The sequence below is a fragment of the Coffea eugenioides genome, chromosome 7 (genome assembly GCF_003713205.1).
Source record: "Coffea eugenioides isolate CCC68of chromosome 7, Ceug_1.0, whole genome shotgun sequence".
In the NCBI taxonomy this organism is placed as follows: Eukaryota; Viridiplantae; Streptophyta; class Magnoliopsida; order Gentianales; family Rubiaceae; genus Coffea; species Coffea eugenioides.
In genome coordinates this window covers 21711551-21728022 of record NC_040041.1, presented here as the reverse complement: position 1 = coordinate 21728022, position 16472 = coordinate 21711551, and the positions used below count along the sequence as shown (strand labels likewise).

At 36.5% G+C, this 16472-nt stretch overlaps 1 protein-coding gene across 1 annotated transcript; it reads right to left on the bottom strand.

Annotated features, from left to right (window-relative positions):
* Positions 1-13526: 13526 nt before the first annotated feature.
* Positions 13527-14231, bottom strand: LOC113777132. Its single transcript, XM_027322176.1, has 2 exons — positions 13905-14231; positions 13527-13829 (listed from the first exon to the last, which is right to left on the bottom strand). Exons 1-2 carry the CDS (start codon positions 14229-14231, stop codon positions 13527-13529), a joined length of 630 nt encoding a protein of 209 aa, XP_027177977.1.
* Between the last annotated feature and the right edge of the window lie 2241 nt (positions 14232-16472).

The following is a 16472-nucleotide window of genomic DNA, read 5'->3' as shown; positions in this document are numbered from 1 at the left end:
CCTCCATGATCTTAGCTCGTTGACTATGGAGCTCCATCCTTCAGATGGCTGCCTCAGGCAATGTTTATGGCGAGTAATCCCCTTAGCCATTTGTAAAATCCAAGCAAAATAAATCACGCATGAAGAGTGATAAAAATTAAGTAACAGATCCGTAAAAAATCAACCTTGACTCTGCAATGACAAGATAATCTTTAATCAACTCTTACTAAGAAGCGCATTAAATTCAAAAAGTGCCTTTTCAATGTCTTTTTCAATATGAGAAATGGTAGAGATTCTTCCTCGTATACAGGTCACAAAGTTTCATAGACTTGTATTACTAGTTCCATCCATTTTCAATGCCTTTTTTCAATTTGGGAGGTCTAACTAATCTCTTTTTCTTTTCATTTTTTTGAGGTACTAGGTTCTAGTATATTTATGTTTATATTCATGTAGATTGATAATTATGTTGAGTAATTCCAACTATAAAATGCCCATTCTATTTGAAACTCAATTCATAACCAATTGAAATATAAAAAAGGAAAACAAAAAATCATTGTTCAATCAACTTAATTTACATATCGTATATGTTGTTTAAGTTCTAAAATGATATTTAATTGAGTATACAATTACCAATATAAGTAAAAAAAATGATGAAACCCATAATCATTCAAGTGTTCACATGAGTAGATGTATAGATGTACCCATTTCCATTCTCATACAAAATTTTGGACTACAAGCCAAAAAAAAAGGACAATGTTACGGATTTGCCAAGAACATTATATTTATTGCTAAGAAAAGCATAAATTTATAGACTTGAGGGGGATGGTGAGCCCTCTCCCCAAGTTCCGTCAAGCTCCCTCATATCTAGTAGGTTAATTTACTCACTCACAAACAAGAAGCCAAATCCAGATTTTCTATGGAAAATGGCCTAACAGAAGAGAGAGCAGCCTAGGAACCTCATTATCCCATTTGAGTTGTTTTGCTTTCTAAACCAGAAGAAGTAACACATATCTTGAGTCCTATCCATAAAAAAATTGACCATCTTCTTATTCATCTTGTGCCTGATTACAAGTCGACCTCATGATCTGTAGCACATTAAGACAATTTCAGCTTCAAGCCAAACTACTGAAGCAGAATGAGCAAGCACCGATAGACTTGCAAAAACAAGCATATAAAACCAACCAAAAAGAATTGGAAAAGATTTCTTATTAAATTTTAATGAATTGATGATGCCACCAGGGAATAGGGGCTTTGTTAACACAATGTGGATTCACTAACCTCCACCTATCCAGTAACTGATAAACAGAATCATTCGCTTCTCATACTGCATGCAAGAGTCAAGAAGCTTCAAGCAAGCCATGATATTTTAAGATGTCTTCATTTACTAAATGGAAACAAGACGTCAAATTCCTGCTGGTGAGGCTTTTTTCGATTATACTTCCCACATGAGATGCAAGCACCTGAGAGTCAATTATATGAAACTGGCATCTTTAGGAAGAAGGGAGGAGGAAGGGCCAAAGGAAACGTTTGTTTGACTCTTTATGAAAGAAAAGATTCATCCTAAAACTGCTTTATAATTGGAGAAACTTGCTTGGATGGTTGACAGTTGTCTCACCAAAATAAGGACTTTGCTTCTTCGTTTTCAATTCTGGGTATTTAACTTTTTAAATTCATTGGCTCATTTCTATATAGTTAGTAAAATCAAGATATGGATAAAGAGGAAGCTTTACTGTTTGCTAAGAGATTGTATAACTGGTATGAATACTGTTGGATGTGGCGTTTGTCCCACATCGGACAAAGCCAAGGAAAAGATGGCTCCTCAAGGCCTATAAATATATGGGTTTGGTGGTGAAAATAATTGCACTACCCAAGAGAGTATTATATGAGTTATTACTTTCTTGAGTCATCTAACCCATTTGTAGTCAAATATTTTAGACTCTCTTCTTTTGAGTTTAGAAATATTTTCTAAACCTTTTGTGGGTGTCTTTTTGACCTAAGAACCACTTCCTACGGCCTTTTATATATCTTCTTTATAGTAGAAATATTGCTCATCCCTCGGCCGTAGAAGTAGGTCAGTTTGACCGAACCACATAAATTTTTGTGTCTTTTATTTTGCTTTGTTATTTATCTCTATTGGGTTGCCACAACCCTTTTATATGGTCGATTTTACCACCTAATTATTATATGGCTGGTGTCTACCGCCAAACCATTATATGGTCGATTATATCGCCTATTTTGTTCTAACTTTAGTTTGTTTATTCTTGGGTCAGTCCTAACAAACTGGTATCAGAGTTGGTTGATATATTTTGTAAGACAAGTTCATCTCGTGGGGCCTGTTCATCCTGTGAGGCCCACTCATCTTCTGGGGCCCGCTCATCTCGTGGGGCCCGTTCACCCTGTGAGACCCGTTCATTCTGTGGGATTCGCTCACCCTGTGGGCCCACTCATAAGACTTGTATATTTGTTTAACCAGTTTTTTTGAGACAAGATTCAGGTTACAGATTTTGTGGCAACAATGACAATAACAAAGACAGTTGTCGAGAAATTCGACAAGAATGTCAACTTCGGCATGTGGCAGCTCAAAATGGAGGTCATTTTGATTCAAGACAGAGTTGATTTGACAATTCAGGGAATTGAGAACAAGTCAGAAGATGTGAAGGATGCAAATTTCGCCGAAATGGATAAGAAGGCCAAATCCAACATAATCTTAAATCTCTCCGATGAGATATTGCGTGAGATAGCAACGGAGACTACGACCAAGGTTATGTGAGATAAATTGAAAACCTTATATATGAAGAAGACAGTAAAAAATCGGCTATATCTGAAGTAGAGTTTGTATATGTTTCGGATGTCTGAAGGTACATCTATACTCTCCCATCTTGATAAACTTGATTCCATTATTATGAATTTGGAGAATATAGATTTGAAAATTGATGATGAAGATCATGCCCTATTACTTTTGTGTTCCCTTCCCCAGTCCTTTAAGTATTTTTGTGATACTATGATTTATGAAAAAGAAATAATTTCATATCGTGAAATTAAATCTGTATTAAAATCTAAATAGCAGATAGATAGGGATATTACTGGAGAAACTAGTGGGAGTCAAGCCGATGACTTGTTTGTTCGGAGTAGATCTGAAAAGAGAAATACATAAAGTAGAAGTAGATCCAAATTCAGACATAAAAATGTAGTGTACAACTATTACAAAAAAAAAGGTCATGTTATCTCTGATTGTTTTAAATTGAAAAATAAAGAAAAGCAAAAGAAGAAAAAGAGTGAGACCACCGAGGCTAGTATTGCAGTTGATGGGAATTATGGAACCATTTTCTGCGCAACGGAAAATAATTGAAGATCTAACAATGAATGGATTATAGATTCGGGTTGTTCATATCATATGTGTTCCAATAGGGACTGGTTTTCAACATATGAATCAACTGAAGGTGGAGTTGTCTCAATGGATAACAACGCCGTTTGTAAAGTTGTTGGCAAAGACACAATCCGAATTAAAATGTATGATGGTATTGTGATAACGCTCACAGATGTTAGACATGTTCCAGATTTGAAGAAAAATCTCATTTCTTTGGGCACTCTTGAGTCTATTGGGTGCAGGTATTCAGGTGGAGGTGGAGTTCTCAAAATCACTCAAGAAAATCTTGTTGTTATAAAGGCACACAGATCTGGTATTTTGTATATTTTGCAGGGATCTACTGTTACAGGTGCTGCTACTGTTTCAATATCATCTTTATCATAAACCGACATCACCAAATTATGGCATATGCGTTTGGGGCACATGAGCGAAAAAGGTTTGGGCATACTGAGTAAAAGAGGATTTCTTTGTGGACAAAGTACAGGGCCATTGGAATTCTATGAACACTGTATTTATGGGAAGTAGAAAAAAGTCAACTTCAGTTCACCAGCAATTCACAAGACAAAAAGTACTCTTGATTACATTCATTCAGATCTATGGGGTCCTTCTCGTGCTCCTTCTAAAGGTGGTGCCAAGTACATGTTGACTTTCAGTGATGATTATTCAAGAAAAGTTTGGGTCTATTTTCTTAAACATAAAAATGATATTTTCCTAACTTTCAAGCGATGGAAAGTTTTGATTGAGAAACAAACAGGAAAACATATTAAGCGGTTGAGAACAGATAATGGCATGAAATTTTGTGAAGATGAATTTGATAGATTCTATAAAAATGAAGGAATTATTCAGCATCGCACTGTCAGACTGACGCCTCAACAAAATGGTATGACCGAACGTATGAACAGAGCACTTTTGGAGAGAGCGAGATGTATGATCTCTAATGCAGAGTTGACAAGCGACTTTTGGGTAGAGACAATCAATATGGTCTATTATATTGTCAACCGTTCTCCTTCTACATCTCTTGATTTCAAAACTCCTGAGAAAATTTGGTCAGGTACTCCTGCTGATTACTCCAATTTAAAAGTTTTTGGGTGTCCAACATACATGCATGTGGATGATAAAAAATTGGAGTTTAGGGCTAAAAAGTGTATTTTTCTTGGGTATGCTTTTGGGGTGAAAGGATACAGATTATGGTGTCCTGATCACAAATCTCCAAAATTTGTAATCAGTAGAGATGTTACTTTTGATGAATTGTCTATGTTATCTTCCAAAAAGGAATCTTCTAGTTCTTGTACTACTGATAGTACACAAAAGCAGGTGGAGCTTGATATTAGCAGTTCTGATCCTTTTCAGACCAAATCTTCTATTCATCAAGTGCCAATAGATGCACCTGAATCTACTGTTGAAGATAGTTCAGATGAAGAGGAGTATTTCATAGCCAGAGACAGACCAAGAAGAGACATTTGATCACCACAAAGATATGCAAATTTAGTTGCATATGCTTTGTCTGTTGCAGAAGAAACTGATGCAGTTGGTGAGCCTTCCACCTATTTAGAAGCAGTTTCTTGTGATGATTCTGTAAAATGGTTGATTGCGATGAATAAAGAAATTGAATCTCTTCATCAGAATGAAACTTGGGTTCTTGTGAAGCCGCCTTCAGATAAGAAAATTATTGGATGCAAATGGATTTTCAAGAAGAAAGAAGGTATTTCAGGGGTTGAAAATGTAAGGTATAAAGCACGATTGATTGGAAAGGGTTATAGTCAGGTACAAGGTATAGATTTTAATGATGTGTTTGTCGCGCCCCATTTTTCGCGATGGGAAATAAAAGGAGTTTATAAAGAAAGATGTGATTTTATTTTAAAATAAGTGAAAAAGGACCTAAAATGGGACTTTGAAAAATGCGACGATTTGGGTCCAAAATTTAGTCTAAAAAGGGTTTTTAAGAAAATATAGGAGTCGCCACTTGGTATTGAGTTTGGTGTACCAAGTCACCAAAAAAAATATTTTTTAAATAGAAATAAAATAAAACCCTTTTTGACAACTCCAGGTCTTTGAAAACAGAAAAAATGAATTCGGGAGTCACGGTTGAAGAAAGGGAAGGCAAAGGTTCGATTAACTCAAACCTAAGGCACCCTTTCAACCTAGTCTAAGCTAGTTGCGAGGTTTAGTCAAAATTTTCCTAATCTAACCCTTAATTTATCACATTTGGATGTATCTTACATGGATGCAAATAAAAATATCGAGAGAGACAAAATGTTCATTCAAGGATTTAATTGATACCAGTCGCATTAATTGCGAAGGCCAAAACAATACCTTGAAAGAGTCACGAATATGCAAATGATGAAATCAAATAAAAAGAAGAAGAAAATTAAATTCTATACATAGATATAAGTGATCAAAGAATAGGGATGCATCATAATGGGTACGGGAGACAAAAACTCGTGACATAATTTTATTATACAGGGATTAATGGGATATTTAAACTAAAAAAGTCATAATAACCCATTTTCCTGTTCAAAGAATAATTATTCTAATATGAACAAGCAAATGAACTAACTTATTCCACAATTTCTTAAATGAAATGCAATTCTAAATGATATGATTAACATATGTAGAGGGTAAGGGGTAGAGGATAATATAATAGAAAATATCATGCAAATGAGAAAAGATCCTAAAAAATAAAATATGCATGAAAATGTAGTGAATATCATACGACAATGAATCTATCATGAACCATATACGGGTCTAGCGTTGGACTAGCCCATTTCTAAAAATTCTTACTAGCATTGGACTAGCAAGTAAATAGAGGGAGAAGCCACAACTAGCGTTGGACTAGTGTGGTGACGTTATGCATTAACAATACATAGTAAACAAATAAAATATAAATTAAAATAAATAAACACATAAGAGCACGTAACACATAACATGTAAGCATAATATCTAGATGCAAATATCCAAAGAAAAACAGTAACACGTAGCAAGAAGCACGCAAATCACACCAAGTAAATAAAGCAAACAAGCCCTAACTATTTATTACATTAGGGGGAAGCCTACTACAATCTAAAAGGGAAATAAAAATAAATAGTTAAAATAAATACCTAACTATTACAATTGTGGCATTTAATTGCCTTCTCAAATAATCAAGAATAAAATAAAATAAAATAAATAAAATTAAAAATGAATCACAATAATAAAAAGAAAAGAATAATAATAAATAAAAGAATAACACTCAAAGCATGTAATTGCACATAAAACACATTGGAGCACATAAGGGGATTTAAAATGATACAAGAAGATACTTCCCTTGAAGTGGTAATTAATGGGAAATTGGATTTGCCCTATTTACCTCCAAAATTAACAAAATCATCAAGGCACCAATTTAAATAACAAATAAATCATAGCAAATGGAAATAAAAATGAAATCAATCAATTGAAACACTTAAATGAAGTGTAATCAATGATTATAGAAGAAAAGCAACTTCTATTTAAGCAATCCAATCTGTTAAGGATCTAATTGCAAAAATAAACAAAGTTTTGGGATCCAATTCAATTATCACAAAGATATGGGGTCCAAATTAAAGAAAAATAAAATTAAAGGACCTATTTGCAATTACAACAGGGACATAATTGAAAGTAATAAAAGTCATTAGGGCCACAATACAATAAATAAAAAGTACAGGGACCAACAGCAAATTTGTCACCAGATCATTTAAGGAAATGGGCCATTGGGCCGTTCTTTATTTTTCTTCGGGCTAAAATCAACTCAGCCCAAGTAAAGTCCAAAGGAAAACCAGCAGGCCAACCCACTTTTTATTTACTAATTAAACCCAATCAAATTAATCAAAACCCAATCCAAAAACCCAACCCAAAATGTTGGATTTTAACCTCCTAAACCCAAGTAAAAAAAAAACTCAAAAAATAAACCAACAACCCATTTCTAAAACCCAAGCAAAATAGGCCAGATTTTTATATCAAATTCCAACCAAACAAACCTCAAGCCAAAAACTCCAATTATTTTACCAAACCCAATCAAAATAATAAATTTATCAAAAAATATTAAACCTTAAATTTCATCCTAAAATTCATAAATAATCTGTTCAAAAATCATATTAAACAAACCAAAGAAATTTAAAATTTAAAGGGGAAAAATGATCGATTTTTCATATTTTCCGGCCACAATAAGATTATATAAAAATTGAGGGCCCAAAAATGCAAAATCCCATTAATCATTGCAAAGTATCTGAATCTTCATTCCGCTGCAAATTTCCCTGCCACATTCAGTTGGCGGCAATGGCTGTGCCGACAGTGCCACCGATAGCTGATCGCCAGCGATTTTTCGGTCACCCAAAAATTATCAAAACACACACTTCCACTCGATTTTTCGAGTAGATTCCAAATCCGGATTTAGTTTGTACAGAAAATAATCCGAAGATAGCCAAAATGCCAGAAACAACCACGATTTTTATTTTTTCAAATCACCTTATCTTTTACCAAAAATTATAAAAATTATACTACAACACTCCTTGTGATCTTCACACAATATAACTATAAACTGAAATCAATAAAATCAACAACAAATATTACAACATTAAATCAAAACAAACCCCCTAAAACTCTTTTTTGTTATTTTTGCATTTTCACAAGCACTTGACATGCATTTACAGAAATCATTTTTTTTTTAATGTTTATTCATGGCTTCCCCAAAAATTCAACAACATCAGTGAAAGAAATAGACAAATAGGTAGCAACGGATGAGTTTAATCTAATTAATTAAGGAAAAATAAAAACTGGAAAAATAAAATAAAGAAATACCTCAATGAAGTTTGTATTGTCTTGGCTGAAGTTTTGATGCAATTTCCAGCTCCAATTGTCCAGTTGTTACCTCCTTGTGTCTGAATTGTATGTGGGTGTGTTGAATTTTGGGGAGAGAGGAGGGAGCATTTTTCTTTTTGTTCTGTTTTCTTTCTTCTGCCCAAGTCCGAGAGAGAGGAAGAGAGTTCGGGAGATGATCCTGGGACCTCTGCTGCAAATTCCTTCTCTTTTCTGCCTCTGCCTCAGTTGAGGTCCTCGGAGCAATTTTCTTCCTTCCCTTCTTTTGTTCCATTGCTCCACCGAGAGAGATTGAGCCAGGGATCTCTTCTGCAAAAATTTCTTTCCCTCTCTGTTTTCTGTCCGTAGCCTTCGTCCGAGAGAGGGAGAGATGCGAGAGTGAATCAGGGGCCTCTCTGCAAATTTCTTCTTCTGCACCGAGGCCTGAGAGAGGGGGCAAATGAGGGGTGTTTTTTCTTTTCGGTCCCCTGAGCTCCCAAGGACCTCTCTTGCAGTTTTTTCCTTCGTCTATTGAGAGCTTGTGAGAAGAGCTAGGGAGAGAATTTTTTCTTTCTGTCCCTTGGAGCTCCAGGGACTCCTTTCTTTTTCCGTTGAGAGCCCGTGAGAAGAGCAGGGGCCTCTGGAGCAATGTTTTTTTTTTCTGCGGCTTCAGGACTGGAGCTGTTAATCGAGCCGAGTCGAGCCGAGTATTTGGCTGCCGAGCTCGAGTCGAGTTTAATTCGAGCCGAGCTCTACTCGAGCTCGTTAGGAAAACGAGCTTTAAAATGTGTTCGAACTCGGCTCGTTAAATGTACATGTGGTTCGAGCTAGAGCTCGAGCTTGACGCGTTTATCACAAACGAGTCGAGCTTCACGAGCTCGAGCTCGAGCTCGTGCTGAAGCTCGACTCGTGCAAATTAATCTTAATAAAAACCTATAATTTTTAATTTTTATAATTTTGATTTCTAAAATGACAAATATGCCCTTCATTAACGAGCTCTAACGAGCTACTCGAGTATCAAACGAGCCGAGCTTACTCGGCTCGTTAACTAAACGAGCATGTTTCGAGCTCGAGCTCGACTCGTTAACCAAAATTAACGAGCCGAGCTCGAGCCTTAACGAGTCGAGCTCTAACGAGCTTTCGAGCTACTCGATTGACTTAACAGCTCTATTCAGGACCTCCGTGAGCAAGTCCCCGAGAGAGTTTTTCTTTTCTGCTTTGCTGTTCCGTTGGGAGCTCCCAACCGAGAGAATGAGCCAGGGACCCGTCTGCCAAAATTAATTCTTCCTTCTTTCTGCCCCTTGAACCAGCCGAGAAATTTTAGAGAGCTGGGAGAATTGAGAGAATTCCGAGAGAGTTTCGTGGAAAGGAGCCCCGGGGACTTGTTTGCAAAAATTCCCACATTTTTCATTCTTCCGTTGCTGCTTTAGTCCGTTGCCTGGTCAAAAAGGAATGAATCATGATGTCTAGACATCATGATGGCTAGAGACATCATATGCCTAGACATCATGATGTCTTCCACCTTTCCTTTTTTTTATTTAATTTTTTTTGAATTTTTGTTTTTCTAAAAATTGATTTTTCTTTTTTTGTTATTTTTCTTTTGCTAAAACAAACCTGCAAATATAAGAAAAATACACATTAAAATGTAAGAAAATAAATGACTCATCAAATAGAAAATAATCGAGAAAAATATTAAATTTGATAAAAATTTGGTGTCTACAGTGTTTTCACCTGTTGTTAAATATAGCTCTATTTATGTTTTGCTTGCTTTAGTTGTCATGTATAATTTGGAGTTAGAACAGTTCGACGTTAAGATAGCTTTCTTACATGGCGAACTTGAAGAACAAATTTATATGAAATAATTCCAAGGTTTTGAAATTGAAGATAAGGAAGACCATGTTTGCTTGTTGAAGAAATCCTTATATGGATTGAAACAGTCTCTAAGACAATGGTATAAAAGATTTGATTCCTTTTTGTTGGGTCATGGTATAAAAGATTTGAGGAGCATGTATGATAGTTGTGTTTACTTCCGGAAGTTAAATGATGGTTCTTTCATTTATTTGCTACTTTATGTTGATGACATACTCATTGCTGCCAAAAATTTCTCAAAAATTCACACTTTTAAACTGTAGTTAAATAGTGAATTTGAAATGAAAGATTTGGGAGCAGTTAAGGAAATTCTTGTCATGGATATTAAGTGAGATCGAGAAGATCGAGGAGCAGGGAAGTTGTTCTTGACCCAAAAAAATTACTTGAAAAAATTTCTGGAGCGTTTTGGCATGAAAGATGCAAAACCTGTAAGTACTCCTCTTGCTAACCATTTTCGATTATCTGCTGCTCAATCACCATAATCAGATGAAGAGGGAGATTATATGGCACAAATTCTTTATTTCAATGCAGTCGGCAGTGTTATGTATGCAATTATTTGTACTCGTCCAGATATCTCACATGCAGTCAGTGTTGTTAGCAGATATATGTCTTGTCCTGGTAAAGCATATTGGCAGGGCATGAAGTGGATTCTCAGATACTTGCGAGGTACTTCAAATGCATGTTTGGAGTTTGGAAGAAATAATAACACTTTGGTTGGTTTTATAGACTCAAACTACCCTGGGGATCTTAACAGGAGAACATTACTTTCAGGCTATGTATTTTGCATTGGCGATTGTGCTGTCAGTTAGAAAGCTACTCTACAACTTGTCGTAACTTTATCTACTATAGAAGCAGAATATATGGCTGTGACCGAGGCAATCAAAGAAGCCTTGTGGTTGAAGAGTTTATTTAGCGAGTTTAGTCTATATCAAGGTGTTACTGTTATTCACTGTGACAGTCAAAGTGCCATATACTTGACTAAATATCAGATGTATCATGAGAGCACGAAACACATTGATGTGAAGTATCATTTCATTCGGAATATCATTGTTGAGGGAAAAGTTCATCTTCAGAAAATCAGTACCAAGGAGAAACCTGCTGACATGTTCACGAAACCTCTTCCAATTTATAAGTTCACGGAGTGCTTGGGCTTGATTGGTATTCATTGCATGTGATTTGGCCCATTGGGGCTTATGTAACGAAGGTGGAGTTGATTTGCTATTTATTGATGTTAGGACCGCGCCAAGGTGGAGATTTGTTGGATGTGACGTTTGTCCCACATCGGACAAAGCCAATGAGAAGATGGCTCCTCAAGGCCTATAAATATATGGGTTTGGTGGTGAAGATAATTGCACCACCCAAGAGAGTATTATATGGGTTATTAGTTTCTTGAGTCATCTAACCCATTTGTAGTCAAATATTTTAGATTCTCTTATTTTGATTTTAGAAATATTTCCTAAACCTTTTGTGGGTGTCTTTTTGACCTAATAACCACTTTCCTACGGCCTTTTGTATATTTTTTTCATAGTAGAAATATTACTCCTCCCTCGTCCGTGGACGTAAGTCAATTTGATCGAACCACGTAAATTTTGATATCTTTTATTTTACTTTGTTATTTATCTTTATTGGGTTGCCACAACCCTTTTATATGATCGATTTTACAGCCTAATTATTATATGGCTGATGTTTACCGTCTAACCATTATATGGTCGGTTTATATCGCCTATTTTGTTCTAACTTTAGTTTATTTATTTTTGGGCTAGTTCTAACAAATACATTACCTGTTGCCTCCACTACAAGTGCAGCCACAGACCAATCTTGACTTGAAGGATATCCATAGTATGTGATCCTGCCAGAAAACTCAAGTCAGACGTGTTTCATATGTGACATAATTACGTTGAACTGCAATGAATTTGTTTTACATTTCATGTATGAAATTGTAGACCTACCTGCATATTTCTTGTCTCCTGATGCAAATTTTTGTATTAACATTGTGCATACTGGCCTTTCTGACTGCAAGATGAAACATACAAAGTAGCAAGAATATGATGAAGGAACAAGACAAAAGAATAAGAAATGAAACAAGCATACCTTCTTGGCAGTTCCTTGCTTCAGGGATAAAAACAAAACCTGTGAAACACAAAAATCGTTGAGAAAGAATGCAAGAAAAACTTCTTTCGGCTTATCATGGTTTTTAAATATCAAGGAACAAAAAGAAAAGTTAAAAGAAAAAAATATAAAAACACTATGATAAAAGTTACCTTTAATCATTTATGCTTTAAACAGTAGTGGTCTCAAAGAATGACAAACCGGGATCCACCCGGCAGCAGCAATGTGTAATTCAAAAGGATGAATGCATTGGCTTGTTATGCATTTAGTTTAGCTGTGCAGACAAATCAATCTAAATGACTTCAATCATCATGATTTGATGTTGGATCCGCTTTCATCAGAAAATCTTTTGCCAAGTATCCAACAAAATCCATGCCAAACCAAGATATTGATCTGAAAATTTCCTGACCAACGGATATACTCCGTCCCTCAAATCGAGCCATGTTTCTAGCCTGCCATAAAAACCAGACAATAAGCAACAATAGCAGACGGAATAGCCACCGCAATGCCCTCCCTTTGACAGTGAGCAACCACCATTTGTAGCATCGTGACCTAAAACAAGCAATTGAAGGAGTTGTGAAGCCTAGCGACTGCCCAAAAAACCCCCAAACCTCATTTGCTAACACCCCAGTAGCAAAAACATGCTGCAGCGTTTCCAACTGAGGCAGCGAAAAGCATTGACACCTAGAAGGGCCATGAACTTGAAACTTTGCTAACACATCATCCACTGGTAGCTGCTCGTGCAGTAATCTCCACATAAGAAAGGAAAATTTTGGCGGAATTAAAGAATGCCAGATAGAAGCAAATGCCCATGACCGAATCCCACAGGATCGAACTACCTGATATGCCAATTTTGTAGAAAACTCCCCCGAAAGTTGTAAGGTCCAAATTAGGCCATCTGGAACCTTACCAAAACAAAAGAAAGAATCTACAGCCGACTCTGCAACCTCTGAGGGGAAGGCAGCCAAGGCCAAATGATCCCATTGGCCCTCATGCAAAAAATCATAAACCCGAGCGTTTGACGCTAAATCTGGAAACTTCCATGCCAACGGACCTAGCCCACTCCAATTATCCCACCAGAAGGCAACAGCCCCCCTAGGCAAATCCCATTTTAGCCACATCTCCATGGAAGACTGAACCCCAAACATTCGTTTACTACTAGGGGAAAACTTAGGAGAAATAGAGGCCTGATTTGGATGTAACTCACCAACATAGCTAACCCTCATGAGCTAGGCCCAGAGCGAAAGTCTACATCTAAACAGCCACCAAAGCTTACAGGAAAAAGCTTCAATAATGGCTTGTAATGAACGAAAACCTATTCCCCCTCCTCCACTGGACGACATCATTTCTTCCATGTTGACCAATGACGCTTAAATCCAAACTCTGATTCCCCCTAAAAAAATCGTGCAAACATTCGCTCCAACTCAGCTATTACCCCCTTTGGAGGCACTAATACTGCCAGAATATGAATCGGGATTGAGGACAGCACATGCTTAATGAGTAGAGCACGAGCACTCATTGACAGCCACTGACCTCGCCAAGAGCTCAAACGCTGTGAAACTTTATCCAATAAACCATTGAACAAGGATCTCACCCTTCTCCAAGCATACAAGGGGCAACCCAAGTAAGTGACTGGCAGCTCTTTAATAGAAAACCCCGTTGTCCGCACAATCACCCTACGCCGTACAAGCGATACCTTCATGTCCACCAAAAAGTAGCTCTTAGAAGCATTCACCAACTACCCTAAGATCCTCTGATATTTGCCCAATACCTCCATAACACATGCTAACGAACGTTTACTACCATTACAAAAGATAATGATGTCATCAGCATAGGCAAGGTGTGTCAACAGCGGACATCCTTGGGCAACCAAGTATGGAGAAAATTGCCGGTCCTCCACCAAAGTATTCAAACTCCTCGAAAGGACCTCAGCCGCAATGATGAATAGGGCCGGGGATAATGGGTTCCCTTGGCGCAGCCCCCGAGAGGATTTGAAAAAATCACAGGGTTTCCTGTTAACAAGAACAGAGAAATGGCACGAGGATATCAATCGCCAAATCATATCTATCCAGCACTCTCCAAAACCAAACTTCCGCATCATGTTGTAAATAAGCTGCTAGCGTCGAATTCCACGTGACTGGATCCCGGTAGCCACTAGCACTACTGAAAACTTTTTTTGCATCTTTGTGGAACCCACATCATGAATAAGAAGTAATCCTAGCATTTAGCACGGTACTTTGAATCCACAACCCCATTTTAAAAACTTTGGCATGGATCTGCATTATTAGTTCGTAATATTCACTGTCATCAAGCAATGTCAGAACTGGAGCGAATGTCCCATTCTCAAGCCCCACGCCTTCATTATCCATCCATTTCAGCAACTGAAAACAGCTTTCATGGTCACCTATTTCTGCATAACCAGCGATCAAAGCATTCTAGGACACCAAATTACGTTCTGGCATGTATTGAAACACCATATCTGCATCTTCAACTGTACCACACTTTGCATACATGTCTACAAGAGCACTCCCAGAATAAACATTCTCTCCGTATCACCACTTAACAACATCTGAATGCAGTTGCTGTCCAAAGAATATCCCACCATTTGCCGCCACACCCTTGAGTATGCTCCAAAATGTATACACATCAACCCCAACCCCATTAAGCTTCATATGCTTAACAAAATCCCACGCATTAAAGAATTCCCTGGAATTCACATAGCCGGTGATCATGGTGTTCCAAGAAGCAGTGTCGCTCTCAGGCATTTCATCAAACAGCTTGAGAGCAACATCCAGACGTCCGCAATTTTTGTAATCATTCATGATGTTATTGGCTGTGGACACATCACCAACAACTCTAGCTTTGATAGCATGACAATGGGCTGCTACCACTTTAGATAAATTGGCCACCGAGCTTTCAACCAGTGGCTGCAGTGCCCTCGTGGAACTAAGAAAATTTCAGGGATTACCAGACATGAAATTTCTACAAAAAAACTACAATCAAGATGGCAAGATGCCTGTTATGCTTAAAAAGTATAAAGTTCACTTTTTTTGGATCAATCACAAGAAGTCCCTAAGGTTTGATTTATTTTGTACTTTACCCGCTAATGTTTTATTTTCTCACTTTATCTACTCTGTCAATCCACCTTAACAAATGAATACTTAAAATGTTTTAGTTGACAAAAATACCCCCTATTTTAAACGTTAAATTTCTTATGAAAGTTGCACTTTTCATATTCTATAAAGAAACAATTTTAGAAATTCTCTAATATATTTTAAGCATTCATCACATTAAAAAAATCTCTCTTGCATTCGCAACATTGGCAACTAAAATACGAAAAAAATGTTCCAAGTTTTTCCAAATTCATTTCCTTGCTTTTCTTCTAGATGTTGTTCATTATACCATATAGAAGAACCAATCCAAGAAACTTGTGGATGTCATGAAATAGCACTTTTAAAAAGATCTTGGACACGGAAAAATCTTGAAAGGATATATCTTGGATATTCAAATTACAAGGTTTGATTTTTTGTATTTTTTAGAAAAATAATTTTAAATGCGAACATTTTTTTTTTTATCTAGAATCGTTATCCATGTGATTACTTCAAATGGACAAACCTGGAACTTTGTACAAAGGAAGAGAAATATGTGCTATATTTGACTTGAATCTGTAAGCATTTATGTCTGTTCATTATTTTTTTAGAAATAGCATTGTCATTTTATTGTCAACTATCAATATCGTTACTAAATACTTGTTTTGACCACCAGTCAAGGGGATCAAGTGAAAAAAAATTAAACCTTAGCAGGTAAACTGCAAAATACACAAAATCTTAGGGGGGATTTTTTGTGATTAACCCCATTTTTATAATCTTTTCTTCTTGGTTTGATAACACCTAGAAAGATGAAAATAGCTCTAGATTTTTCTCTGATTTTAGCATAATCAGCACACATAATAATAACAAGGTAGTTTTTTAAAACTTATTTTAGAGGAAATCTGCTCTAAAAATAGGATGATATAGTAACTCGAGACTTCTAACAAAGCATTCATTCTCTACCGTTAATATTTCCACTGTTCCACACCTTTTAGACACTTTTTTTTAAAATAATTTTCTGGATGGCGAACTAGTGAAGATAATGGAACGCTTTCTTGTAATTAAGTAGGTACAATTGAACAATTACTAAATTCGACTGGACTAGAAATCGGTGAAAGAAAGCTGACTAACACTTTCAAGGTGATTAGATAAAACTTTTTTAAAAGACACAATGGGACATTGTTATTAAACCCAGTTGGATGAGGAACCAGTGAAGATAGCGTGGGTCAACTAAGGTCACCGAATTTATC